This window comes from Euleptes europaea, chromosome 5, assembly GCF_029931775.1.
Source record: "Euleptes europaea isolate rEulEur1 chromosome 5, rEulEur1.hap1, whole genome shotgun sequence".
In the NCBI taxonomy this organism is placed as follows: domain Eukaryota; kingdom Metazoa; phylum Chordata; class Lepidosauria; order Squamata; family Sphaerodactylidae; genus Euleptes; species Euleptes europaea.
Window position 1 is genome coordinate 8,743,403 of NC_079316.1, and position 23,032 is coordinate 8,766,434.

Here is a 23,032-nt window from a genome sequence, read left to right on the forward strand (position 1 = left end):
AGAAAGTCCCCCCTCAACCCAATTGCGCATAAAAAAGCATTTTAAGAACGTAAAACAAAAAATGGAGCAACCTGAAAAGAAGTTCCTGGGCTGAGCTCAGGGGAGAGGGAAGAATTGGGTCAATAGAGGAAAGGGAAGGTCCGGGATTTGTGAGGGCTGGCAGCGAGGTCATCTCTAATGGAGGGAAAACCCATGCATAACTCCAAGGAACAACCGAGGGGCAAACGTGAAAGAACCCATGCATAAACGACCTGTGATGACCCTGTCAGTTATTATTCTTCAGGACTGACATCTGTAAAGAGGGTTGCCAATCTTCTGGTGGCACCTGGAGATCTCCCACTATTACAATTGATCTTCAGCCAACCAAGATCAGTTCCCCTGGAGAAAGTGACAGCTGCCTTCGTATCTGGGGCACATAGCATGATGTTCATGCAAATCAACTTCCAAACGGAGGAAAAAGGCTTAAATGCAAGAGAAATAAGGCATGGATAACATTCCTTTTGATGGCAAGTGACATCCTGTGAACAGTCCTTTATTGTGATAATGAAAAAAACTGATTCCAAGAGATGGTCACGGTGCGGGGATTCCTAGGTCTACCCAGAAGTGGCAAGGATAACTCTAGGAATCACCAGGAACTCTATGGTCAGAACTTCCTGTAAGTAGACCAGGCCTTGTTTTTCTTCATAAATGTTATTTCTGGGATGCTTCCCCCTCCCCGCAAAAGACCATCCTAACAGCAGTGTCCTGCCAAAGCATTAAAAAAACCACCACGCTATCTTTTGGAGATTAATGCTGAGCTAAAGGGTGGAGTGGAAGCAACTTATGCTAGTAAGGAACAGCACAAATCTTATATGGGCGGGGCAGCAAAACCAGCCCCCCATAAATGGGATCTGTGTTGGCATGCTTCACACCCTCTGGCAGCTGGATTTTAAAAGACCGCATAATGTTGGTGAAAAAAATGAAGAGCTCTGTCCTTGCTATTCGCTCTCCCAAACACACACGAGGTCCTGTAGGAAGAGAGAGAAAAAACCCAAACGTTAGGATCTGGACAGTCCTTTCTTTGATGAATTCCTTAGCTACAAGCCAAAATGTTTGATTCTCAACCTTCAACATAAAAATACTTTCTACTTTAGGACGGTGCAGTCATTAAATCTCTCCTCTGTGCACGCACAGCATTTGTTAGTACTGTTCAAACTTGTTGTTATGGTACACGAGAATGACATTGTAGAATACACTGCCGTTCCTTGGCTCCATCATCAACCAAAAGGGAGACTGCAGTCAAGAAGTCAGAAGGAGACCGGGGTCATTTACTCATGGATTACTTTCACTCACATTCGCCCCCGTCTGTCTCGGTTGTTCCTTGGAGTTATGCATGAGTTTTCCCACCATTAGAGATGACCTCGCTGCCAGCCCTCACAAGTCCCGGGACTTCCCGTTCCTCTGTTAACCCGATTCTTCCCTCTCCCCTGAGCTCAGCCCAGGTGAAATCCCCGTGCATAAGGCAAAGCGCAGGACACGCAAGCTTGGTTTCTATCACAATTACAAAGCAGGGTGTAAAGAAGCGGGGATTCAAATGCTTCCTGCTTCCTCGAAGCTCTTTCTGAGCAGAAGAAAGGCTTTTAAAAACTGAGGCTTGGATATCTCCCCCCTCCTTTCAGAGTGCTCTGTTTTTTGTTCTTTGTTCTTAAAATGCTTTTTTATGTTGCCTTTGGGGTTTTTTTGTGGGGGGACTTTTATCTCACAGTAAGCTCTACAAAGTAAGCCAATTACAAAGCAGCATTGAAAGGGGCGGGGACTTGATTTGAGCTTGGAGGCTGCTGGTGCAGAGATTCCCAACAGGAAAGTGTGGGTCTGAAGGGAAAGTCTGATATTAAGGTCTAATCTATCTCCATGCTCCAGTATCTATGTCTGAACCCATAATGCTTTGTGTGAATTGTGTATACATGAATGTATCCATGACGGTTTAAAGATATTCTAGTTTGTAACAATCCTTATAAGAACATCCTTATTGGAACAATTATGAAAACATTTCTGGGAAATGTACTTGGCAGTACTGGCCAGAACTAAAGCCCTGCAAGAAAAAAAGGAGGGGAATAAAACCAAACCTAAAAACAGAAGCTGGGTACCCAAGGTTGGGCGAAAAGAAAATATATATAAGTCTATGTATAAATACCGAAAGTATAATTTATTGGAAGCGCTATGTAAAAGTTAAAATTGTTTAAAAGCATTAAAATAGCACAGTGGCATTTCCTGAGGTTGATAACTGTAACCACATACCAAACACGTTTCGGCCTATGGGGCCTTTACTAGGTTGATACCTGCACACATAGTATATGAGAGATATATACTAACCAGTATTACAACTAGAACCTATTATACCAGATGTTTGAGTAATTGGGAATTGATTTTACAACATATACACATGCCTGGTTGGGTTTGAACTGTTTGTATTTATTAATGTATTTTTGTAAATGTGTACAGGCTTAACAAGGGTTTTAATTAACCACTGATGAAGGCCCCATAGGCCGAAACTTCCAATAAATTATACTTTCAGTATTTATACATAGACATATATATTTTCTTTTCACCCAACCTTGGGTACCCAGAACTAAGGCCCTGCCAAAAAGGGTCAGTCTGACATCCTGGTTTTTAAACATTATTAATTATGACTTAGGGAGAGTCAAGAGTTTAATGACAATGGAATGTGTTTATCCATCTCTATAAGAACCACTGCCCTTAACCACTACACCACGCTGGCTCTCCAGGTATAGATTACTGCAATACACATTACATAGGACTGATTTTGAAGACTGTTTGGAAACTTCAGTTTGTTTAAAATGTGGCTGCTAAGTTACTGTCGGGGGTAAGGTTCAAGGATCCTGCCCTTCCTGTGTTGAAAGATCTTCATTTATTTTATGTACACCATTACAGCGTGGTGTAGTGGTTAAGAGCGGTGGTTTAGAGTAGTGGATTCTGACCTGGAGAACTGGGTTTGATTCCCCACTCCTCCACACGAACGGCGGAGGCTAATCTGGTGAACTGGATTTGTTTCCCCGCTCCTACACATGAAGCCAGCTGGGTGACCTTGGGCCAGTCACACTCTCTCAGCCCCACCTACCTCACAGGGTGTCTGTTGTGGGGAGGGGAAGGGAAGGTGATTGTAAGGTGGTTTGATTCTCCCTTAAGTGGTAGAGAAAGTCGGCAAATAAAAACCAACTCTTCTTCTTCTTCTTCTATCAGGCACAACTGAAACTATTTTTATGGTCCTAAATGGTCTGGGACTGATCCAGGTACTTGAAGAACCAGACAGTCTACCTTACCAGTTAAGGTCCCTTCATCTCATTCTTAGAAGTGAGGCAGGTGAGTCAGGGCTTTCACAGTAGTGGCACCTGGCCAGCTGAATGCCTTCCCCCTTGCCTGCCTCACACCCACATTGCTAGTTTACAGGTGCCAGTCCAAAAACTGTTTTGCACACCCAGGTGAAGAAGAAGGAGAGTTGGTTTTTATACCCTGATTTTCTCTACCTTTAAGGAGTCTCAAACTGGCTTACAATCACTTTCCTTTCCTCTCCCCACAACAGATACCTTGTGAGGTGGGTGGTTGGGTTGCCAGGTCCCTCTTTGCTTGTTTCAAAAGGCTGACCTTGAGGTTTTATTGCTGATGTTTGGAATTATTTTTGTTATCTTTTTAAAACTTCAGATTGTCTTATTATGGATTATTTTGTGCTATTGGCTTCCTTGGGCACCTTTGAGACAGTGCAGGAGATAAATATCTAAATAAATAAAGCATCTCGGGCGACCATGAGCCAGTCACTTCCTTCCAGCCTTGCAAGGCTGTTGTGAGGATAAAACCGGGATGGAAGAATCAGCTGTACCACCTCGATTTACTTTGAGGATGAGCGGGATCAACATATATATATTACACAGGAAGACAGAGAGAAGCACATTATGATGGAAGGGTAGTGTGGAGCTCTTGTCTGCCACCTTGTGGAGTGCAAATGAAAAAGACATGATGAATGACCATCGTCTGGGGCTGGCATTTCATAGGCATTTTCAAGCTGAAGCTATCTAAAGAGGTTTTGGCTAATTTACTGACCGTCTTTTAGAATAAAATATATTAAGGAGACCCAGTTTCTATGTACACCACAAACTCATATTGATTGGTTTGTCATGATATGGTGGCCAGATCCCACCTGGCTACCAGCAGGGGATGAGAGGTAGGGTTCCCACAGACCATGGCTCTGTGGTAAAGCATCTGCTTGGCACGCAGAAGGTCCCGGGTTCAATCCCCGGCATCTCCTGTTAAAGGGACCAGGCGAGTAGGTGGTGTGAAAGACCTCTGCTTGAGACCCTGGAGATCCATTGCCAGTCTGAGTAGACAATACTGACTTTGATGGACCCAGGGGTTCTGATTCAGTATAAGGCAGCTTCATGTGTTCAGCAGCAACAACAATAATAACTACAAATTACATCACTGGGGGCTTGAGATGGGGCAATTCTAGACTAGGGAACCACTTCTGGGGGTGGCAGGGGAGCTTGCTGGGATATGCCCTACGAGGAGCGGTTGAAACGCTTAGGGCTGTTTAACTTGGAAAGAAGGCAGTTAAGGGGAGACATGCTGGAGGTCAATAAATTATGCGTGGTGTGGAGAGCGTGGACAGGGAGAAGCTTTTCTCCCTCTCTCATAAAACTGGAACCCAGGGTCATCTGCTGAAGCTGGAGGGTGAAGGATTCAAAATGGATAAAAGGAAGTATTTCTTCACTCGACGCATAGTTAAATGGTGGAGCTCCCTGCCCCAGGATGTGGTGATGGCTGCCAACTTGGAAGGCTTTAAGAGGGGAGTGGACATGTTCATGGAGGAGAGGGCTATCCATGGCTACTAGTCAAAATGGATATGCATGCCTATTCTCTCCAGGACCAGAGGAGCATGCCTATTATATTAGGTGCTGTGGAACACAGGCAGGATAATGCTGCTAATGTTGTCTTGTTTGTAGACTTCCTAAAAGCATCTGGTTGGCCACTGTGTGAACAGACTGCTGGGGAAGGAATGTGGCTCAGTGGTAGAGCATCTGCTTGGCATGCAGAAGCTCCCAGGTTCAATCCCCAGCATCTCCAGTTAAAGGGACTAGGCAAGTAGGTGAGGTGAAAGACCTCTATCTGAGACCCTGGAGAGCTGCTGCCAGTCTGAATAGACACTTCTGACTTTGATGGACCAAGGGTCTGATTCAGTATAAGGCACCTTCATGTGTTCATATGACTTGATGGACCATGGTCCAGCATGGCCTTTCTTATGTTCTTATGGGACATTTTAAAATGTACTAAATTATTTATGGGCCTCATTTTGGAATCCTAGTCTAAGCTTCTTGTCACCAGTGAGCTCATTTACCTGCAGAAAATGGAAGGTAGGCTTCTCTGGCAAAGAAATGTCCATCTTTATCCAGGAAATGATTTGGGTTGAACTGAAAAGGGGTCTCCCACTGCTCAGGGTCACACATGGCAGATGATACCTCTGGGATGACCACAGTACCCTGTTAAGAAGAAGGAAATTCTCAGTCCTGTCCTTTACATGGATGCACAAATACGCACATAGAGAGATTTGTTCAGAGTGATTTTACATGGTATCAAAGTAGAAAGCTGATAGGAAGAAAGTAGATTCCTCTGAAATGTGGTGTTGGAGGAGAGTGTTACGGATACCCTGGACTGCCCCCCCCCAAAAAAAACCCTCCCCAAATCAATGGGTTATAGTTCAAATCAAGCCTGAACTGATCCTAAAAGTTAAAATGACTAAACTGAGGCTATCGTATTTTGGTCCCATTATGAGAAGACAAGAGTCACTGGAAAAGACAATCCTGCTAGGAAACATTGAAGGCAGCAGGAAAAGAGGAAGACCCAACAAGAGATGGATTGACTCTATAAAGGAAGTCACGGCCTTCGGTTTGCAAGACCTGAGCAAGGTTGTTAAGGATAGGATGTTTTGGAGGACAATGATTCATAGGGTCACCATGAGTCGCCATAACACACACACACATGCATCCAAATAGAGGAAAAATGGAACCCTGGGCACTTTCACGGGACTTTCTCTGTGGTCCCCCCTTCCAAACATGGAATAGGTCTAAGTCAGAACTAGCAACCCTTTCTCATCAAAGAGACAAATTCAACAAAGGGCCAGCATAAGAAAGGCCACTTGCGTAACTGAAAAAAGTCCACATTAACATCATCATTATATCGAACTCTGAATTGGGTGCTAGAATGCGGATCAAAACATCTACAAGATGAGGCCATTTAAAGAAACACTTTCTGCACATCTGATGGAAACCCCAGAATTGCAGAAACACTGGAGAATGAAAAAAGTGAGGTTTTTTTTTTAAAAAAATCCTCAAAATGTCTACTTACCAGGGGGAAAAATCTGGTGCATTATGACACTACATCGTGAGATAGACACCATTTAGAGCATTTCCGCAAACAAGCAACCACCCTCAGGAGAGGAATGAGAAGCTGCTGCTGCTTGGAAAGAGAGGCGGGCAAGGAAGCAAGGGAAGAAGGAAGGAAAGAAATAGGGAGCATGGATGAAGCACTTAGCGAGGAAAAAAGGAAGAGGTGATAGGGAGGATGACGGACCCCCAGGCAACCAGGTGGCATTAGAGTTTCCACCTACCCGCTGATGGCGGGCAATTGTCCACTGATTCCTACAGCTGCCCACCAACACTCAGTGGTCGACGGACAGAAGCAGGCTGGTGGAAGGGGGGAGCAATCCACAGCCCTGCACAATGACATCACTTCTGGCGCTGGGAGACCCGGTGTCGTGTATTGGTTAAGAGCGGTGGTTTGGAGCAGTGGCCTCTAATCTGGAGAACCGGGTTTGATTCTCCACGCCTCCACATGAGTGGCGGACTGTAATCTGGTTAACTGGGTTGGTTTTACCACTCCTCCACATGAGCGGTGGATGCCAATCTGGAGAAACGGATTTGATTCCCCACTCCTCCACATGAGCGACGGACTCTAATCTGGTGAACTGGGTTGGTTTCTCCACTCCTACAGGTTGGGTAGCCATCTGTCAGCAATGCTGATTCTATAACCTTAGGCAGATGATGAGAGGGAGGGCATCTTGGCCATCTTCTGCACATGGAGTGGGGGTCACTGGGGATGTAGGGGGGAGGTAGCTGTGAGTTTCCTGCATTGTTCAGGGGGTTGGACTAGATGACCCTGGTAGTCCCCTTCCAACTCTATGATTCTATGATTCATAGCATCGGAAGTGATGTCATTGCGTGGGGGTGAGGCTCACTGCCCCTGTACCTGCCTCCCAAAAGCCCCCGCTGGTTGCCAGGAGGGTAAAGGCAATGGCGGAAGAGGTTGCATGAGTGTGCTTGCAGGCAGGGCAGCCACTGTAGAGGCAGTGGGTAGGGAAACATGTAACAGGAAGAAGACAAAACTATATACCTTCTTTATGTGATAGCCTAGCAAGTTTATGTCCTCCACACATTCTCTGAAAGACCCAACTAGCAAAATATTGCTGTAACGTTGAACCTCGTGAAGCACAGCATTGCTGTAAGGCAGTTTCTTCCGATCCTCATAACAGATCACGTGAGAAGGTCCGAGAACTGTATGGATCTCCTTCTGGAGTTTCTCTGAGGAAAAACACATTAAAAGAACCAGAGGCAGAAGCTTTCTTTAGCAGAGGATATTTTCACATTAACTTTGGCCCTTGCTAAAACATTTTCAGGCGGGTACTCGTGTTAGTCTGTTGTAGTAGAACAAAACTGGGCGTTAAAGCGCCTTAAAGCCCACAATTTTTTCCCCCAGAGCATTAACTGGAATTACAAAGAAAAGCCTCCCGCGGGAGGAGAGGAGGCACCTGGCAACCCTACTGCTGGACTTAATGGGCCTTGGTCTGATCCAGCAAGGCCTTTCTTACGTTCTTATGAATGCAATTTTTCAGGTCAAATAAAACCATTTGCATTCTCCTAGCCTCACCTTGGACGTCAGGATAAGCGACCATGTAGAGCAGGGCCCATCTAAGTGTCGTGGTGGATGTCTCTGTCCCAGCTGCAAAGAAGTCGATAATTAGCTGGCGCAAGGTGTCTTCATCAAATGTGCTGTTGGGGTCATCTTTGGTCTGTTGGCGACAGAAGGATAATGTCAAGACTGCAGTCGTTCTTCTCCGTCATTAGCACGTAATATTCTAATTTTATTTTTTGTTGCCGTCAAGTCACATCTGACTTATGGCGACCCCTAGCGGGGTCTTCAAGGCAAGAGACTATCAGAAGACTGAGAGGGGATACGATAACCATGTTCAAGTACTTGAAGGGCTGTCATATAGAGGAGGGTGCCGAGTTGTTTTCTGTTGCTCAAGAAGGTCGGACCAGAACCAACGGGTTGAAATTAAATCAAAAGAGTTTCCGTCTAGACATTAGGAAGAATTTTCTAACAGTTAGAGCAGTTCCTCAGTGGAACAGGCTTCCTCAGGAGGTGGTATGCTCTCCTTCCCTTGAGGTTTTTAAGAAGAGGTTAGATGGCCATCTGTCAGCAATGCTGATTCTGTGACCTTAGGCAGATGATGAGAGGGAGGGCATCTTGGCCATCTTCTGGTCACTAGGGGTGTGGAGGGGGGAGGTAGTTGTGAATTTCCTGCATTGAGCAGGGGGTTGGACTTGATGGCCCTGGTGGTTCCTTCCAACTCTATGATTCTATGATTCTAGGTAGTTTGCCACTGCCTGCCTCAGCATCATCACCCTGGTATCCCTTGGGGAGGGGAAGGGAAGGTGATTGTAAGCCGATTTGATTCTTCTTTAAGTGGTAGAGAAAGTTGGCACTGGAAAAGATAGGGTTCTCTGAGATCGCCACCCAACAACCTGTGGATAACTCTATTGACCGATAACCTCTGGGTTCCCTTGAAATGACCCCACTCCCTGCAAAGCTGCCATTTACTTTTTCAATCTGATCCAGGTAGTAGTCGATGAAATCCTGTGGATCAAGGGGGTCCCGGGTCTCCTTGTGGTTTGTGATTTCCTCCTTGGCCTTGGAATGGCCAAATTCCAAGCAACCAAAAGCCTTCTGGTGAGGTCCTGGTAGGTAGGACATGAGCCGTGGGAAAATATCATATGCCTGGACACAAAGAAGATGGGAGTGCTTTTAGTAGGTGGCCCCTTTATTTGCAAAAAGGTCCTCCTCAGAAAAGAGCCCCCTCCCCATTCCAGTGATCTTTGCGGGGAGGACCATGAATGGTGGAGAAAATGCTCCACCTCCTTTAAAGGAACATAAGAGCATAAGAAAGGCCCTGCTGGATCAGACCCAGGCCCATCAAGTCCAGCAGTCTGTTCACACAGTGGCCAACCAGGTGCCTTTAGGAAGCCCACAAACAAGACGAGTGCAGTAGCACCATCCTGCCCGTGTTCCACCGCACCCAAAATAATATGCATGCTCCTCTAATACTAGAGAGAATAGGAATGCAGCATGACTAGTATCCACTCTAACTGATAGCCATGAATACCCCTCTCCTCCATGAATATGTCCACTCCCCTCTTCAAGCCTTCCAAGTTGGCAGCCATCACCACATCCTGGGGCAGGGAGTTCCACAATTTAAAGAGGTAATCAATGGAGCAGTCTTGAGAAGAGAGGAAGGACCATTCTCAGCATAGGGTTGCCAACCTCCAGGTACTAGCTGGAGATCTCCTGCTATTACAACTGATCTCCAGCCGATTGAGATCAGTTCACCTGCAGAAAATGGAGAGGCTTAACACTGTGATCTGAAAGATGAACAAACATGAAGCTGGCTTCTACTTGAGACAGCAAGGTACTGCAGGACTTCTTCCCGGATGCAGGTTTCCTCAATTTGTGACTCTGATAGCCCCAGAAGGTGAAAACTCTGCTCAGGGACCTCCAGAGGTCATGATGACATTGCTTTTTGTCTTTGAACTTTGATTGCCACTCTCTCTGACAACACGGTTGCGTTAAAGAGGGGGGGCTCTGACTTTACATACTTTTCTGACTATGGGCTAAAGAGAAAAAAAAACCCTTCTGGTCCAGCTTGGAATATTTCACCAGCTGCAATTGCTTCCAAAACCCAGGGCACAGCCTATATATATCATCAGGGAATCCAGAAATACCTGAACTGTCTCTTGCTATATGCCAATCTGCTTGAAATAAGTATGAAAACCAGGCTCTCGCATTCAGGACAGAATGTTATTTGTTATATGGAACTGAGTAGAACACCGACAGAAAGCTCAGATTCAAGAGAAGCATCTGGAATTTCAGATGACAAGGGGAGGAAGGTTGCAATCTGTCCCATACCCTGAACACAGGAGAATTCAAGAGTTGTTGGGAAATAGCTGGAGTCTGTTGTATGTGGATCCTGGATTTTACCCTTCCAGCTAAACCCAGCCGCTTGTGGTGGAGAAAGCTTTTTTTTTTTTTAATGGACATGTTGTTATTGCTCTAATGGATGTTAAAGAAATTATGGACTTTGAACAAATATTGAAAGAACTGTTGTGTGAAAAATCTACTCCTCTCCCTTGTGACCTGCAAAATTTTCCCCAGCTGCCTGTTTTACAGATGGAAAGTAAATGCTGTTGTGATTTGCAAGCGACAGGTTGAAGCACAAGAAAAGCAGTGGCTGCCGGCTTCTTTACAAAATGCAACTTGTACTGAAATGAAAAAATCTGTCAAAAATACTGCTGAAATGGATCCAGACTTTAGTTCCAGCTCTGTCTACATCACATCACTGGCCCTCTTTTGCTCCCTTCCATTGGGGTCTGTCTCTCTTTGAACTGATAGAAGTCTGGCCACCCCCGTTGCCCAGGGCCAAAAAGGGGGGATTTACAGCTTTAACCCCTACGGTCGACCAGGAGAAGCCTGAGCCCCCCTACATCATTCAGCCCCGCTTCAACGGCTTCTAAAGGAAATTAATCAGCTTGGCTCTCCCTCTGGAAATGCTCCTGTTATGTCACAAACCCCAGGGCCCAGACGTTTGGCATCTTCCTGATGCAGACGGAAAAAGAAAAACAAAATGAAGGGAAAAAGACTGCCGCAGCTATCCAGAGGTGAGTGACAGGCACTGGAGTGAAGAAAGTGAAAAAGGGGGGCCAGCCAGGAAAATCAGTGCCAGGAACAAGGGACAAGAGGGCTGAAGACAACTTTCCTAGCATCAAAGCCAGTTCTTGGAAGGTCCAGCCAGACAAATGGGTCTTGACAGCTGCCTTCCATCCACCGATTCTGAAATGTGCAATACAGATGATCCTGGCCTTACCGGGTATGCAGTCCTGGCAACCTTTCATCTAGTTGAGCTGTTTCCAGATGCCCAAAGATTGCAGACACACACACACCCCTGCTTGGAAGCGGGCTTCCCCATTTTTTCACTACAGCCTGCCAGTTTGGGGATGGGGTCTGTCATAATCTATGCCTTCCTTGCCCCTAGGAGCCCCGTGGCGCAGAGTGTTAAGCTGCAGTACTGCAGTCAAAAGATCTGCTCACGACCTGAGTTCGATCCCGACGGAAGTCGGTTTCAGGTAGACGGCTCAAGGTTGACTCAGCCTTCCATCCTTCCGAGGTCGGTGAAATGAGTACCCAGCTTGCTGGGGGTAAAGGGAAGATGACTGGGGAAGGCACTGGCAAACCACCCCGCAAACAAAGTCTGCCTAGTAAACGTCGGGATGTGACGTCACCCCATGGGTCAGGAATGACCCGGTGCTTGCACAGGGGACCTTTACCTTTACCTATCCTTGCCCCTGGTGAGCACCTAGTTTTCGTGACTTTGATTGGAGGTTTGATTGGGGAAAATAAAACCTCTGCTTGTGGACCGTCTAGATGACCTTTGGGTACTGCTGTTTTTTGGGTCAAAACTTTGCTTGCAGTTTGTTCTGGTCTGTGCAGCACCTGGGATGTGCTTGAAAAAGGAGGAAAACACCCTTTTGAGGCTTGAGGAGGCTTGGAAAGTTAATAAGGTTTGGCAAGAACTTTGCAGAAATTGCCACCCCACAAGCAACGAGAAACATCTTTTGGGTTTTTGGTCTGTTCTCCTGATGGCCGGAAGCAAGCAAAGATTTTTGAGTGTTTGGGAAAAGTGACGATGGTTGCTTAATAGGTTCTGCAATATTGCCTCTTGAGCATAACAGCGTCACTGTTTCCTGTGTGTCAGAAAACAAGTGAAGGGGGGGGGGAAATCCTCTATGAAGTCCCTCTATGTCAACAGTTTTTCCATGCAATAACTGAATTGATTGTCTTTTGAGTTTTCCAGGTTTTACTTCCAGCCACTCCTGCCTTTTCCCAGGCCACTAAAGACTTACAGGCCTTTAGAACTCTGTGTAGGCTCTTGATATTTTTGTCTTTTACAGTCTGGTTCCAGATATTTCAACGTACCCTATTTTTCCTGATACCAGATGAAGTTTTTTTCCAGCAAATGACTGTATCTATATGTTAACACTGTTCCTGTGGCTTAGACTGGGAGTCATTCGAGAGGGGCCTCCTGCCTCCTGCCTGAGACTGTGGACTTGTCTCCCCTGCCCTGCAGTAGCAAAGGGGGGCGTGCTTCAGTATATTTCTGTTTGTGTCTCAGACTCATTTGTTTTACAGCTACTGTGGAAAGACTGGTGATTTTTAGTTCTGATTCTGTGGTAGTCATGCCTATTCTAGACTGCCTGAGTTCTCTAGTGTTTTTCTTTGTAATGATCTCAACTGTATGACTATTGTGAGAAGTTGTGTATGTTTCCATTCAAAGCTGACAAAGGACTTTTGATTTTTGGGATGCTTCGTTTGAAAAAAGGATAAAGGAATGTCGGTGTTGTTTTATAAAATGTACCGATGAGGGATTGATGTTGCTGCTATGTATCATGCATTATGCAATGTCTTAGAAGTCTATGTGTTCTTCCATTAATGTATCTTGTTCAAATGTGTTCCTGCTTCTTCCAACTGTCCTTCATAAGTTCTGGATTTTTCAATAAAGCTGTTTAAGGGACCTCCAGGAATTTCCTGGAATTATTGCCCACAGAAAAAGATATTTCACCTGTGGCCCTATCAACTGCCTGTGTACATAAGCAGGTGCAAGAATCTCACCTTTAGCCGTGAGAATCTGTCCCCTTCCTCTGTCTTTTCTCTGTCTTTCCTCTTGTCTTCAACTGACAGAGTCTGCATAAGCACCCACACACTGACATTCTTTAAGTTATAATGTTGCCAAGCCTTGCTGGCTTCTTAATGTTGTTAAATTGTTTTTGGATTTCAGTAGCAAGAAATGACGTATTTTGAGATGGGATGTATTTTATTGAGATCAATTGTTAAGAATGTATAAAATAACCTAAATTAATTGTGCCCAGGATGGGAATTAGAAAGTTGGTCAGAATGAGAATTGGGAAGTCGATTGAGTGGTGGAGTGAGTGGTTCACTGAGATAAGAGGGTTCTGGAATGTGTATTTTGTGATAGAAAGTATGATGAAATGGGATACAGGAACGATTGACAAGCCTTATATGTAAGTCTTGTATCATAAGGGGGGAATGAGACAGCAAGGTAGACTTCCCCTGACTATGGAAGATCCACTGATTTAGCAATTGGTAATAATCTCTTTTCCTTTCTGTAAATGTATTGAAATGTATTAGGAAAGCAAGGGAATAGCTTGTTGCTTGGCAGGATATCTCTGTGTGTGTATGTCTGTGTGCTAAGGAATTGGGGCAAGAGTCATGGAGGGTTACAGTAAACCATAACAAGAACTGGGTGAAACTGTTACTCTACTGCCGCCTCAATGTCTGGAGTGTTATCAGCTCTACCCTGAATGTTGATGGGTTGTCACATCTTGAATTTGGATAAATATCTCTCCCTCAGTACAATCGGGGCTCAGAGATTTCTGCCCATTAGGGCCTCTGAGTCAGCAGCTGCAAATAAACTATTTTCTTGAAATAACGATCTCAGGTCTCTCTCTCCCCCCACGAACCCTTGTTTACCACATCATACTGAATCAGGCACTTAGTCCATAAAGGTTAGTATTGCTTACTGAGACTGGCAGCGGATCTCCAGGGTCTCAAGTAGAGGTCTTTCACATCAACTATTACCCTGATCCTTTTCTCTGGTGATGTTGGGGATTGAACCTGGAACTTTCCACATGCCAAGCAGATGCTCTACCACTGAGCCCCAGTCCCTTAGCAAAACATAAAGCTGCCTTATACTGAATCGGACCATTGCTCCATTAAGATCAGGATTCTCTATTCAGATTGGCAGTAGCTCTCTTAAGATCTACCAGAGGTCTTTTACATCACCTACCACCTGATCCTGCTGACTGAAGATGCCAGGGATTGAACATGGGACCTTCTGCACGCCAAAAAGATGCACTATCACTGAGCCACAGCCCCTCCCTAAGATGTATTTTTCTCCCCACACTGCCCTTTTTGTTGAGGACATCGTCTGATGAAGTGTTCTTTCCTTTTATCCCTTAGAAGCTCCTTGATCCATTGATCTTGAGCAGCATATAACTAGTGTTCGAGGGATATAAGGACTGAAACAAACCTTGCCACTGACAATGTAGCCTTGGGATCCCTATGGCTTAGTAGAAAAGGCATTATGTCAGACACAGAGGCATTAGATTTGTAAGTTAAAAGGGGGGAAATATAATGTGATCGAAGTTCCTCGTAAAAGCAGCATTCCAAAAGGGCATGAGCTAGTGAATCGATAGAGCCAGATGTTCTGGAGAACATAAGAACATAAGAAAGGCCCTGCTGGATCAGACCAAGGTCCATCAAGTCCAGCAGTCTGTTCACACAGTGGCCAACCAGGTGCCTCTAGGAAGCCCACAAACAAGACGACTGCAGCGGCAGCATCCTGCCTGCGTTCCTCAGCACCTAATATCATAGGCCTGCTCCTCTGATCCTAGAGAGGTGTGCATCATGACTAGTATCCATTTTGACTAGGAGACATGGATAGCCCTCTCCTCCATGAACATGTCCACTCCCCTCTTAAAGCCTGCCAAGTTGGCAGCCATCACCACATCCTGGGGCAGGGAGTTCCACAATTTAACTATGCGCTGTGTGAAAAAATACTTCCTTTTATCTGTTTTGAACTCAAACACCATTTTGTTCCATTTTGTTTGGCCTACATAAAAAGTATGGATTTTGAATATATGTGTATATACATTAAATTGCCTTATACTGAATCAGACCATTGTTCCACCAGTGTCAGTACTGTCTACTCAGACTGGCAGCGGCTCTCCAGGGTCCCAGGCGGAGGTCCTTCATATCACCTACTGCCTGGTCCTTTTAATTGGAGATGTTGGGGATTGGACCTGGGACCTTCTGCACGCAAAGCAGAGACTCTCCCCAGTCCCTTTTACTTATAACTCACTGTGGGTGTGGAAGTGTCTTACACACACCCCAAGTGAACTGAATACACTTGGAACTTGGATTACTCTTGAATTTGCTCTTCTTTTAATCTGGGCCCTCTCTGCAACACACACCCTTCTGTTGTAGAGTTGCCAGCTCTGGGTTGGGAAATACCTGGAGATTTCTGGGGTGAAGCCTGAGTAGGGCGGGGTTTGGGGAGGGGAGGGACTTCAATGCCATAGAGTCCAATGGCCAAAGCGGCCATTTTCTCCAGGGGAACTGATCTCTATCGGCTGGAGATCAGTGGTAATAGCGGGAGATCTCCAGCTAGTACCTGGTGTTTGACAACCCTAATTAAAAGAGACCCTCTGCATATTCCTGAATGACTGCAGATTATTACAGCAAGGTGTTTGCTATAAAAAACCAAACAACTTACAATACGGAACGGGCTGGGCATAAAACGAAACATAAAACCAATCGCTTGGACCAAGCTTTGGAACGTCTTGTCGTCATAAGAAAAGCGGTGTCCAAACAGCACAGCCGAGATCACATTGGAGACAGAGCAGGTGATGAAGAAAGTTGGATCCATGGGTTTGCCTGAGAACATAGATGTGAAAAGCTGTTGTCACTAGTAGGGTGGCCAGCTCCCGGTTGGGAAATACCTGGAGATTTTGGGGGTGGAGCCTGAGGAGGGCAGGGTTTGGAGATGGGAGGGACTTCAATGCCATAGAGTCCAATGGCCAAAGCGGCCGTTTTCTCCAGGGGAGCTGATTTCTGTTGCCTGGAGATCAGTTGAAATAGCGGGAGATCTCCAGCCACCACCTGGAGGCTGCCAATCCTAGTCACTTGGGATGCCAGCCTCCAGGTACTGCCTGGGGATCCCCCAGAATTACAGCTCATCCCTAGACTACAGGGATCAATTACCCTTGAAAAAATGGCAGCTTTGGAGGGTGGACTCTATGGCATCGTACCCCACTGAGGTCCCTGTCCTCCCCAGGCCTCATCCCCAAATCTCCAGGAGTTTCCCAACCTGGATCTGGCAACCCTACCCCAATCTCCCGCGGGTGGTCAGGGATAGGGTTGCCAATTGCCCAGTGGTGGCGGGTAAAATCCAGGCTGCCGGTGATGGCCGGTGGCCACTGCTGATGGCCAGCGGGCACTGCGGGCACGCGCGGGCACACGCGTCACTATCGGGTTTACCGAAACTTTCTGAAAATACTTTCTGACTTTCTGAAAATACACAGGATTTACCCTTCCCTGGGTTCTCTCACACGGGTCCATCCGGAGCTGTCGTCAGGATTCCTTCCAACCAGGCAAAAGAGTACATCTCTTCCTAGGAGAAAACTCTTGGAAATTCCTGGGAATCTTGGAGAAAACTCTATGGAAACCATAGCGTTTTGCCCGAGATTGCTACAGCATCCACATCGCTTCCGGGATGAGCGCACTACAGCCACGGCCCCAGAAAGCTCCCGCCGGTGGCGTCGCGGAGCCTGGCAAGCCTAGTTGTCACCATCGCTGGTAGCAACCGACCTTCCCACAGCCAAGAGAGGAAGACGGTGACGCTGTTTCTCAAATTGTTCTCATCCGAATTTCCCACGGGATTTCTAAGTTCCAAATTACCTATCTAGTTTCTGTTGCTGCAGTAAGAAGCCTCGGAGGAGCAGCTAGAGTGTCGAACTATGTTCCGATAACAAGACTAAACAGGAATCCGACAGCGCCGTAATAATGAACAACATTTCTTCCAGCATTAGCTTCCATTAGTTAGAGCTCGCTTCTTTAGATGAAATGGGAGATCCAGGTTCAAATCCCTGCTCTGTCATGGAAGCTTGTCGGAAAACCTTGCCCCAGCCACACACTCTCAGCCTAACCTTCCTTACAGGGTTGTTGTGAGGATAAAATGGTGGAGAGGAGAGTGACATAAGGGAGGGACTTCAGTGGGGTATAATTCCACCGAGTCCATCTTCCAAAGCACCCATTTTGTCCGGGTGAACTGATCTCTGTCACATGGAGATCAGTTGTAATCCCAGGAGATCTCCAGCCACAAACTGGACGTTGGCAACCCGATTTATACCCTGCTTTTCTCTACAGTGGGGACTCATGAGTTTCCACAGCAGAGTGGGCATTCCAACCCAAGTCTCCCAGATCTGCTGCTCCGAGTGGTGGCAAAGGAACCTTGCCCCCACTGGGATGGCTCAAAATAGGGGTGCCAACCTCCAGGGACTAACTGGAGACCTCCTGCTATTACAACTAATCTCCAGCCGATAGAGATCATTTCCCCTGGAGAAAATGGACGCTTTGGCCATTGGACTCTGTGGCATTGAAGTCCCTCCCCTCCCCAAACCCCGCCCTCCTCAGGCTCCACCCCAAAAACCTCCCTCCGGTTTTGAAGCAAGACCTGGCAACCCTAGCTCAAAACGCTGCAGCCTATTTATGTCTATGTTCTTTAGGGTGGGCCCTGATCATTCATAAGCGGAGATCAGTGTCTCGAGTGGGAAAGTAACTTTTCTGACCTTTTTCGCTCACAAAGGATTCCACCAGGTGCTGCCCCTCCTGCTGGATCTGGTACTCCATACTCTTTTTCCCCAAGCCTAAATTCCGCAGAGTCATCATCGAAAAACGCCTCTGTTGCTTCCAGGTGTGTCCGCTGGCAAACAGAATTCCTGGTATTGCCAATCAATAAAAAAAAGTGTATTGGAATTACCACCATATATACATGTGTGTGTGTGTGTGTGTGTGTGTTTGTGTGTGATGGCATATAGGGTTGCTCTTACACACACACATAAAAAGAACTGCATTGGTAAAACTGCAAATTAACGTTCGAGTACATTTTCTCAGCATTTATTTACCCCACCGCCGCTCCTTGGTCGCTTATGCATGGGAATTTTACCTGGGGCTCGAAGGTTGCTTGTCCCACCCTTTTCTGTAGCGAATGCTTAAAAAGCTATGCACCAGCACAATCACCAGCTCCTGCCGAGTCCCCGCCCCTTGAAAACGCTGCTTAGTAATTGGCTGTAGTGCTTACTGTGAGAAAAGCGTCCAGTTCCCCTCTCCCCCCTCCCTAGGGTTGCCAACCCCCAGGTACTAGCTAGAGATCTCCCGCTATTACATATGAACTCCAGCCGATATAGATCAATTCCCCTGGAGAAAATGGCCGCTTTGGCAATTGGACTCTATGGCATTGAAGTCCCTCCCCTCCCCAAACCCTGCCCTCCTCAGGCTCCGTCCCAAAATCTCCAGGTATTTCCCACCCCGGAGCTGGCAACTCTATTCATCAGATACCCGAAAAAGGGGACATTGACTTTCAAAAGCTTGGTGGAAGCATTGGTGAAGAGGGACCTGGCAACCCTACCTACCTCCAATATCTATGGCAACTACATAGCTGGGGGGAATTCCTAGAGAGCTGCTCGATGTGATGGTGCCACGTCTGGGTTTTCATCTAGAAATGATTTTGACACGTCATGCAATGCCCTCCTCACAGTGAACCTCCCCAAAAGCTCCCAGGAGGGCCAGGTGTGGAAACCCTTTCCCAAGGGGCAGCAGATACCACACCCACCAGGGCTTCCTCACAATCATATCCCTGCTTAGATTATTATAGGGGGGGAAATTGCATACCTCTTCCCTTCATGGTAGCAGCAACGAAAGGAGTTATTGGTCTTCCGGTCAGCTGTTCGCCATGGGTATACATCGCTTCTTTCACTGCCTGGTACCCGTTCAGTATAACCATAGGCTTGTGGCCCACCCACAAGGTGAAAATATTTCCATAATCCTTTGCGATCTGCCATTTAGATAGAAGAAGAAGAAGAAAAAGAAGAAAAAGAAGAAGAAGAAGAAGAGTTGGTTTTTATATGCCGACTTTCTCTACCACTTAAGGGAGAATCAAACCGGCTTTCAGTCACCTTCCCTTCCCCTTCCCCACAACTGACACCCTGGGAGGTAGGTGCGGCTGAGAGAGCTGTAACAGCTGTGACTTGCCCAAGGTCACCCAGCTGACTTCGTGTGTAGGAGTGGGGAATCGAACCCAGTTCACCAGATTAGCCTCCACCGCTCATGTGGAGGAGTGGGGAATCAAACCCGGTTCTCCTCTCCAGATCAGAGTCCACCGCTCCAAACCACTGCTTTTAACCACTACACCAGTGATGGCGAACCTTTTAGAGACCGAGTGCCCAAACTGCAACCAAAAACCCACTTATTTATCGCCGAGTGCCAATGCGGCAATTTAACCTGAATACCACCCCCAGAGGGGGCCCAGAGGGAGAGGCTAGGGTTGCCAAGTTCCTCTTCGCCATGAGTGGGAGGTTTTTGGGGTGGCGCCTGAGGAGGGGCGGGGTTTGGGGAAGGACTTCAGTGCCATAGAGTCCAATTGCCAAAGTGGCAATTTTTTCCAGGGGAACTGATCTCTATTGGTTGGAGATCACCTGTAATAGCAGATCTCCAGCTAGTACCTGGAGATTGGCAACTAGTTCCTTAGTGTTTTCTCTCTACATATCAAGATAAATGGAAAGGTGTTTGGAGGATGGCTTGTGGGCACTTCAAAGGTGGAATAGGACTGCACGCCCCTCCGCCCGCACAGACCCAGAGGGTGCCGGAGAAGCCGCTGGAGGGAAAGAAGGAAGGAAGGAAGGAAAGAAGGGAAGGGAGGGGGAAAGGGAAGGAAGGGAGGGAGAGAAAGAAAGAAAAAGAGACAGAAAGGGAGAAAGAAATGGAGCAAGGGAGAGAAAGAAAAGGACAGAGGGAGACAGAAAAAGAAAGAGGCCATTTATGCATGGGAGGTTTTGCCTTGGATTTGCCACTCGGTGGGGCGCGGCGGCAGGCTTGTGAGAGGCAAGCAGGGTGGGGCAGAGGGCGCCTCCTTCGCACCCACCGACCAGCCATGCCCCTCCGCCCGCACAGGCCCAGAGGGTGCCGGAGAAGCCACCGGCCATGCCGAGTGTGAGCGCTCGGCTTCTGTTCCCCGCTCTCCCACCCGCCTGGCTGGCCGCGCACGCTCCAGCGGCGGCAATGGCGGCAGCTTCTGTGGGAGAGTCCGGGGGCCACCGCCAATCATGTCGGAGGTTCCCCACCCCTGGGCTACAGCCTCCCCCATCCGGGGTGGGGCAGAGCTGGAAAAGCCAGCGGCTTGGAGGAACCGTGCGTGCCGGCAGAAAGGGCTACGCGTGCCGGAAGTGGCACCCGTGCCATAGGTTCGCCAACACGGCACTACACCATGCTGGCTCTCTAGTTGCGAAAAGTTGCGAAAAGACTGATGTTTTTCGAAGTGCAACACTTAAACAGCAAACAGCTGCAAAATAGCTGAATTTGGGCACAGTAGTACCTTAGAGACCAGCAAGCATTTCAGGTAGGGTTGCCAGCTCCAGGTTGGGAAATACCTGGAGATTTTGGGGGTGGAGTCTGAGGACGGCGGGGTTTGGAGAGCAGAAGGACTTCATTGCCATAGAGTCCAATTAGGGTTGGTAACCTCCAGGTAGTAGCTGGAAATCTCCTGCTAATACAACTGATCTCCATCCAATAGAGATCAGTGCACCTGGAGAAAATGGCCGCTTTGGCAATTGGACTCTATGGCATTGAAGCTCCTCCCCTCCCCAAACTCCACCCCAAAAACCTCCCACCGGTGGCGAAGAGGGACCTGGCAACCCTAAGTCCAATGGCCAAAGCAGCCATTTTCTCCAGGCGAACTGATCTCTATCGTCTGTAGATCAGTTGTAATAGCGGGAGATCTCCAGCTATCACCTGGAGGTTGGCAACTCTGTTTTCGGGGTATAAGCTTTCGAAAGCCAATGCTGCCTTCTTCAGTACGGTTGCCAATCTCTAGGTGGTGGCTGGAGTCCTCCTGTAATTACAGCTGATTTCCAGCCAATAGAGATCAGCTCCCCTGGAAAAAATGGCTTCTTTGGCAATTGGACTCTCTGGCATTGAAGTCCCTCCCCTCTCCAAACCCCGCCCTCCTCAGGCTCCGCCCCAAAAAATCTCCAGGTATTTCCCAACCTGGAGCTGGCAATCCTATTCACCAGATATCTGACAAAGGGAACATTGACTTTCAAAAGCTTATACCCCCAAAATCTTGTTGGTCTCTAAGGTACTACTGAACTCAAATTTAGCTGTTCTGCTGCAGATCAACTCAGCTACTAGCTGAAACTAGTAACAAAACTGCTTCCTTAAAGTTTTCTATCCTGTTAATCTTTTTCTGCAAGGACTTTATGTAGAATTCTAGAGGAATAACCATTTAGTTCTGCCAAAACATCTCCAAAGAGGGTCCAGTGATTCTCCGGCTGCCCACCCTTAACTGATGCTAATTTAAATCCCCTCCCCAGTTTTTTTTAATGTTGGCATTAAACACGAAAAGTACAGAAACATCTCCAAAGTGCTCAATGTGGACAATTAGATACACCTCGCAGAAGAATTCTGTGCTGCCTTTCCACTCCTGCTCATCTGCAAATAAACTGAATTCATTTCCCCCGTAGCATCCGTAATTTGAATTCTGACCCGCAAAGAAATACCTTGGTGAACATTTCTTGTTTCATCCTGAAGTCCAAGCGCCAGAGACCCCCAATGATGGGCAGGGGGGTGGGTCCGGGTGGGTACTGCCGGCTCAACCATCTCAGCTTCAGATACTGCCAAACCAGGAGAAAAGCCAGGGTAGCTGCCAAGAACCCGCTTAAGCCCAGCATCGCTCCGCTGTTTGAGTCTTCTGTTTTACGGCCGGCCCGCCCCGTGCTAACCGAGCTACTTAATCTACTGTCGGAATGAAATGATCTTCCAGACTGTCTCTCGGTTTCCTTCAGCGCTTCCCTTGCCCCGGGGAGTGGTTAGTAGGTGGTGGTGGTTACAGCTTAGAAAGGGATGAGTGACAGGATAGGGATTAGATCAATGCCGTTGAAGCTGGCACGCTCATTGCCAGCATTCCCACCCCCCTTTTCTCTTGAGCATACATTTTATTATCAAAGTTGCTTTGGATCAGTATAGAAAAAAGTCATGCAGACCAATGAAGAGGCTGGACAAGAACAGCTTTGAGCATACATTTTATGTATCAAAGTTGCTTTGGATCAGTATAGAAAAAAGTCATGCAGACCAATGAAGAGGCTGGACAAGAACAGCTTTGAGCATACATTTTATGTATCAAAGTTGCTTTGGATCAGTATAGAAAAAAGTCATGCAGACCAATGAAGAGGCTGGACAAGAACAGCTTTGAGCATACATTTTATGTATCAAAGTTGCTTTGGATCAGTATAGAAAAAAGTCATGCAGACCAATGAAGAGGCTGGACAAGAACAGCTTTGAGCATACATTTTATGTATCAAAGTTGCTTTGGCTCAGCACATCTTGGCGAGTTTCTTCCAAATTGGAGGTATCTGGTGCTTCAGCCATTTGGTTGCTCATGGATTCAGTTGTCTGGTGGTGCATGTCCGTTCCTCACGAGATCCATTGGGCTTCTATTCAGGCCATAAAATAGCAAACGTATCATAAATCTGAGCAGAAAGGCCAGCAGAAAGACCATCACCACCCAGAAACATTTAATTTGCCACTCAGGTAAGCCCACCGGCCTTCTTTCCATGACTGATCTAGAAACCCCCCCCCTTTTCTCAAAGTGATCTGGTGAGATCGGTTAAGGGAGGGGCAATGGCTCAATTGCAAATAGGGTCGCCAACCTCCAGGTGGTGGCCGGAGATCTCCAGCTATTACAACTGATCTCCAGGCTATAGAGATCAGTCCCCCTGGAGAAAATGGCTGCTTTGGCCATTGGGCT

The 23,032-nt window shown here is 47.0% G+C and overlaps 1 protein-coding gene across 1 annotated transcript; it reads right to left on the minus strand.

Moving 5' to 3' along the window:
• Positions 1 to 825: 825 nt before the first annotated feature.
• On the minus strand, positions 826 to 21,956 carry LOC130477396 (cytochrome P450 2C29-like). The gene is made up of 9 exons (XM_056849333.1): positions 21,786 to 21,956; positions 18,904 to 19,066; positions 17,802 to 17,951; positions 15,728 to 15,888; positions 8,926 to 9,102; positions 7,972 to 8,113; positions 7,438 to 7,625; positions 5,387 to 5,528; positions 826 to 1,007 (listed from the first exon to the last, which is right to left on the minus strand). Exons 1-9 carry the CDS (start codon positions 21,954 to 21,956, stop codon positions 826 to 828), a joined length of 1,476 nt encoding a protein of 491 aa, XP_056705311.1.
• Between the last annotated feature and the right edge of the window lie 1,076 nt (positions 21,957 to 23,032).

Coding starts and splice junctions, on each gene's coding strand:
- LOC130477396 (XM_056849333.1), bottom strand. CDS start 21,956: ATGCTGGGCTTAAGCGGGTTCTTGGCAGCTACCCTGGCTTTTCTCCTG. Junction 19,067..21,785: donor AACAAGAAATGTTCACCAAG/GTATTTCTTTGC, acceptor TCTAAATGGCAG/ATCGCAAAGGATTATGGAAA. Junction 17,952..18,903: donor TGCTACCATGAAGGGAAGAG/GTATGCAATTTC, acceptor TGGCAATACCAG/GAATTCTGTTTGCCAGCGGA.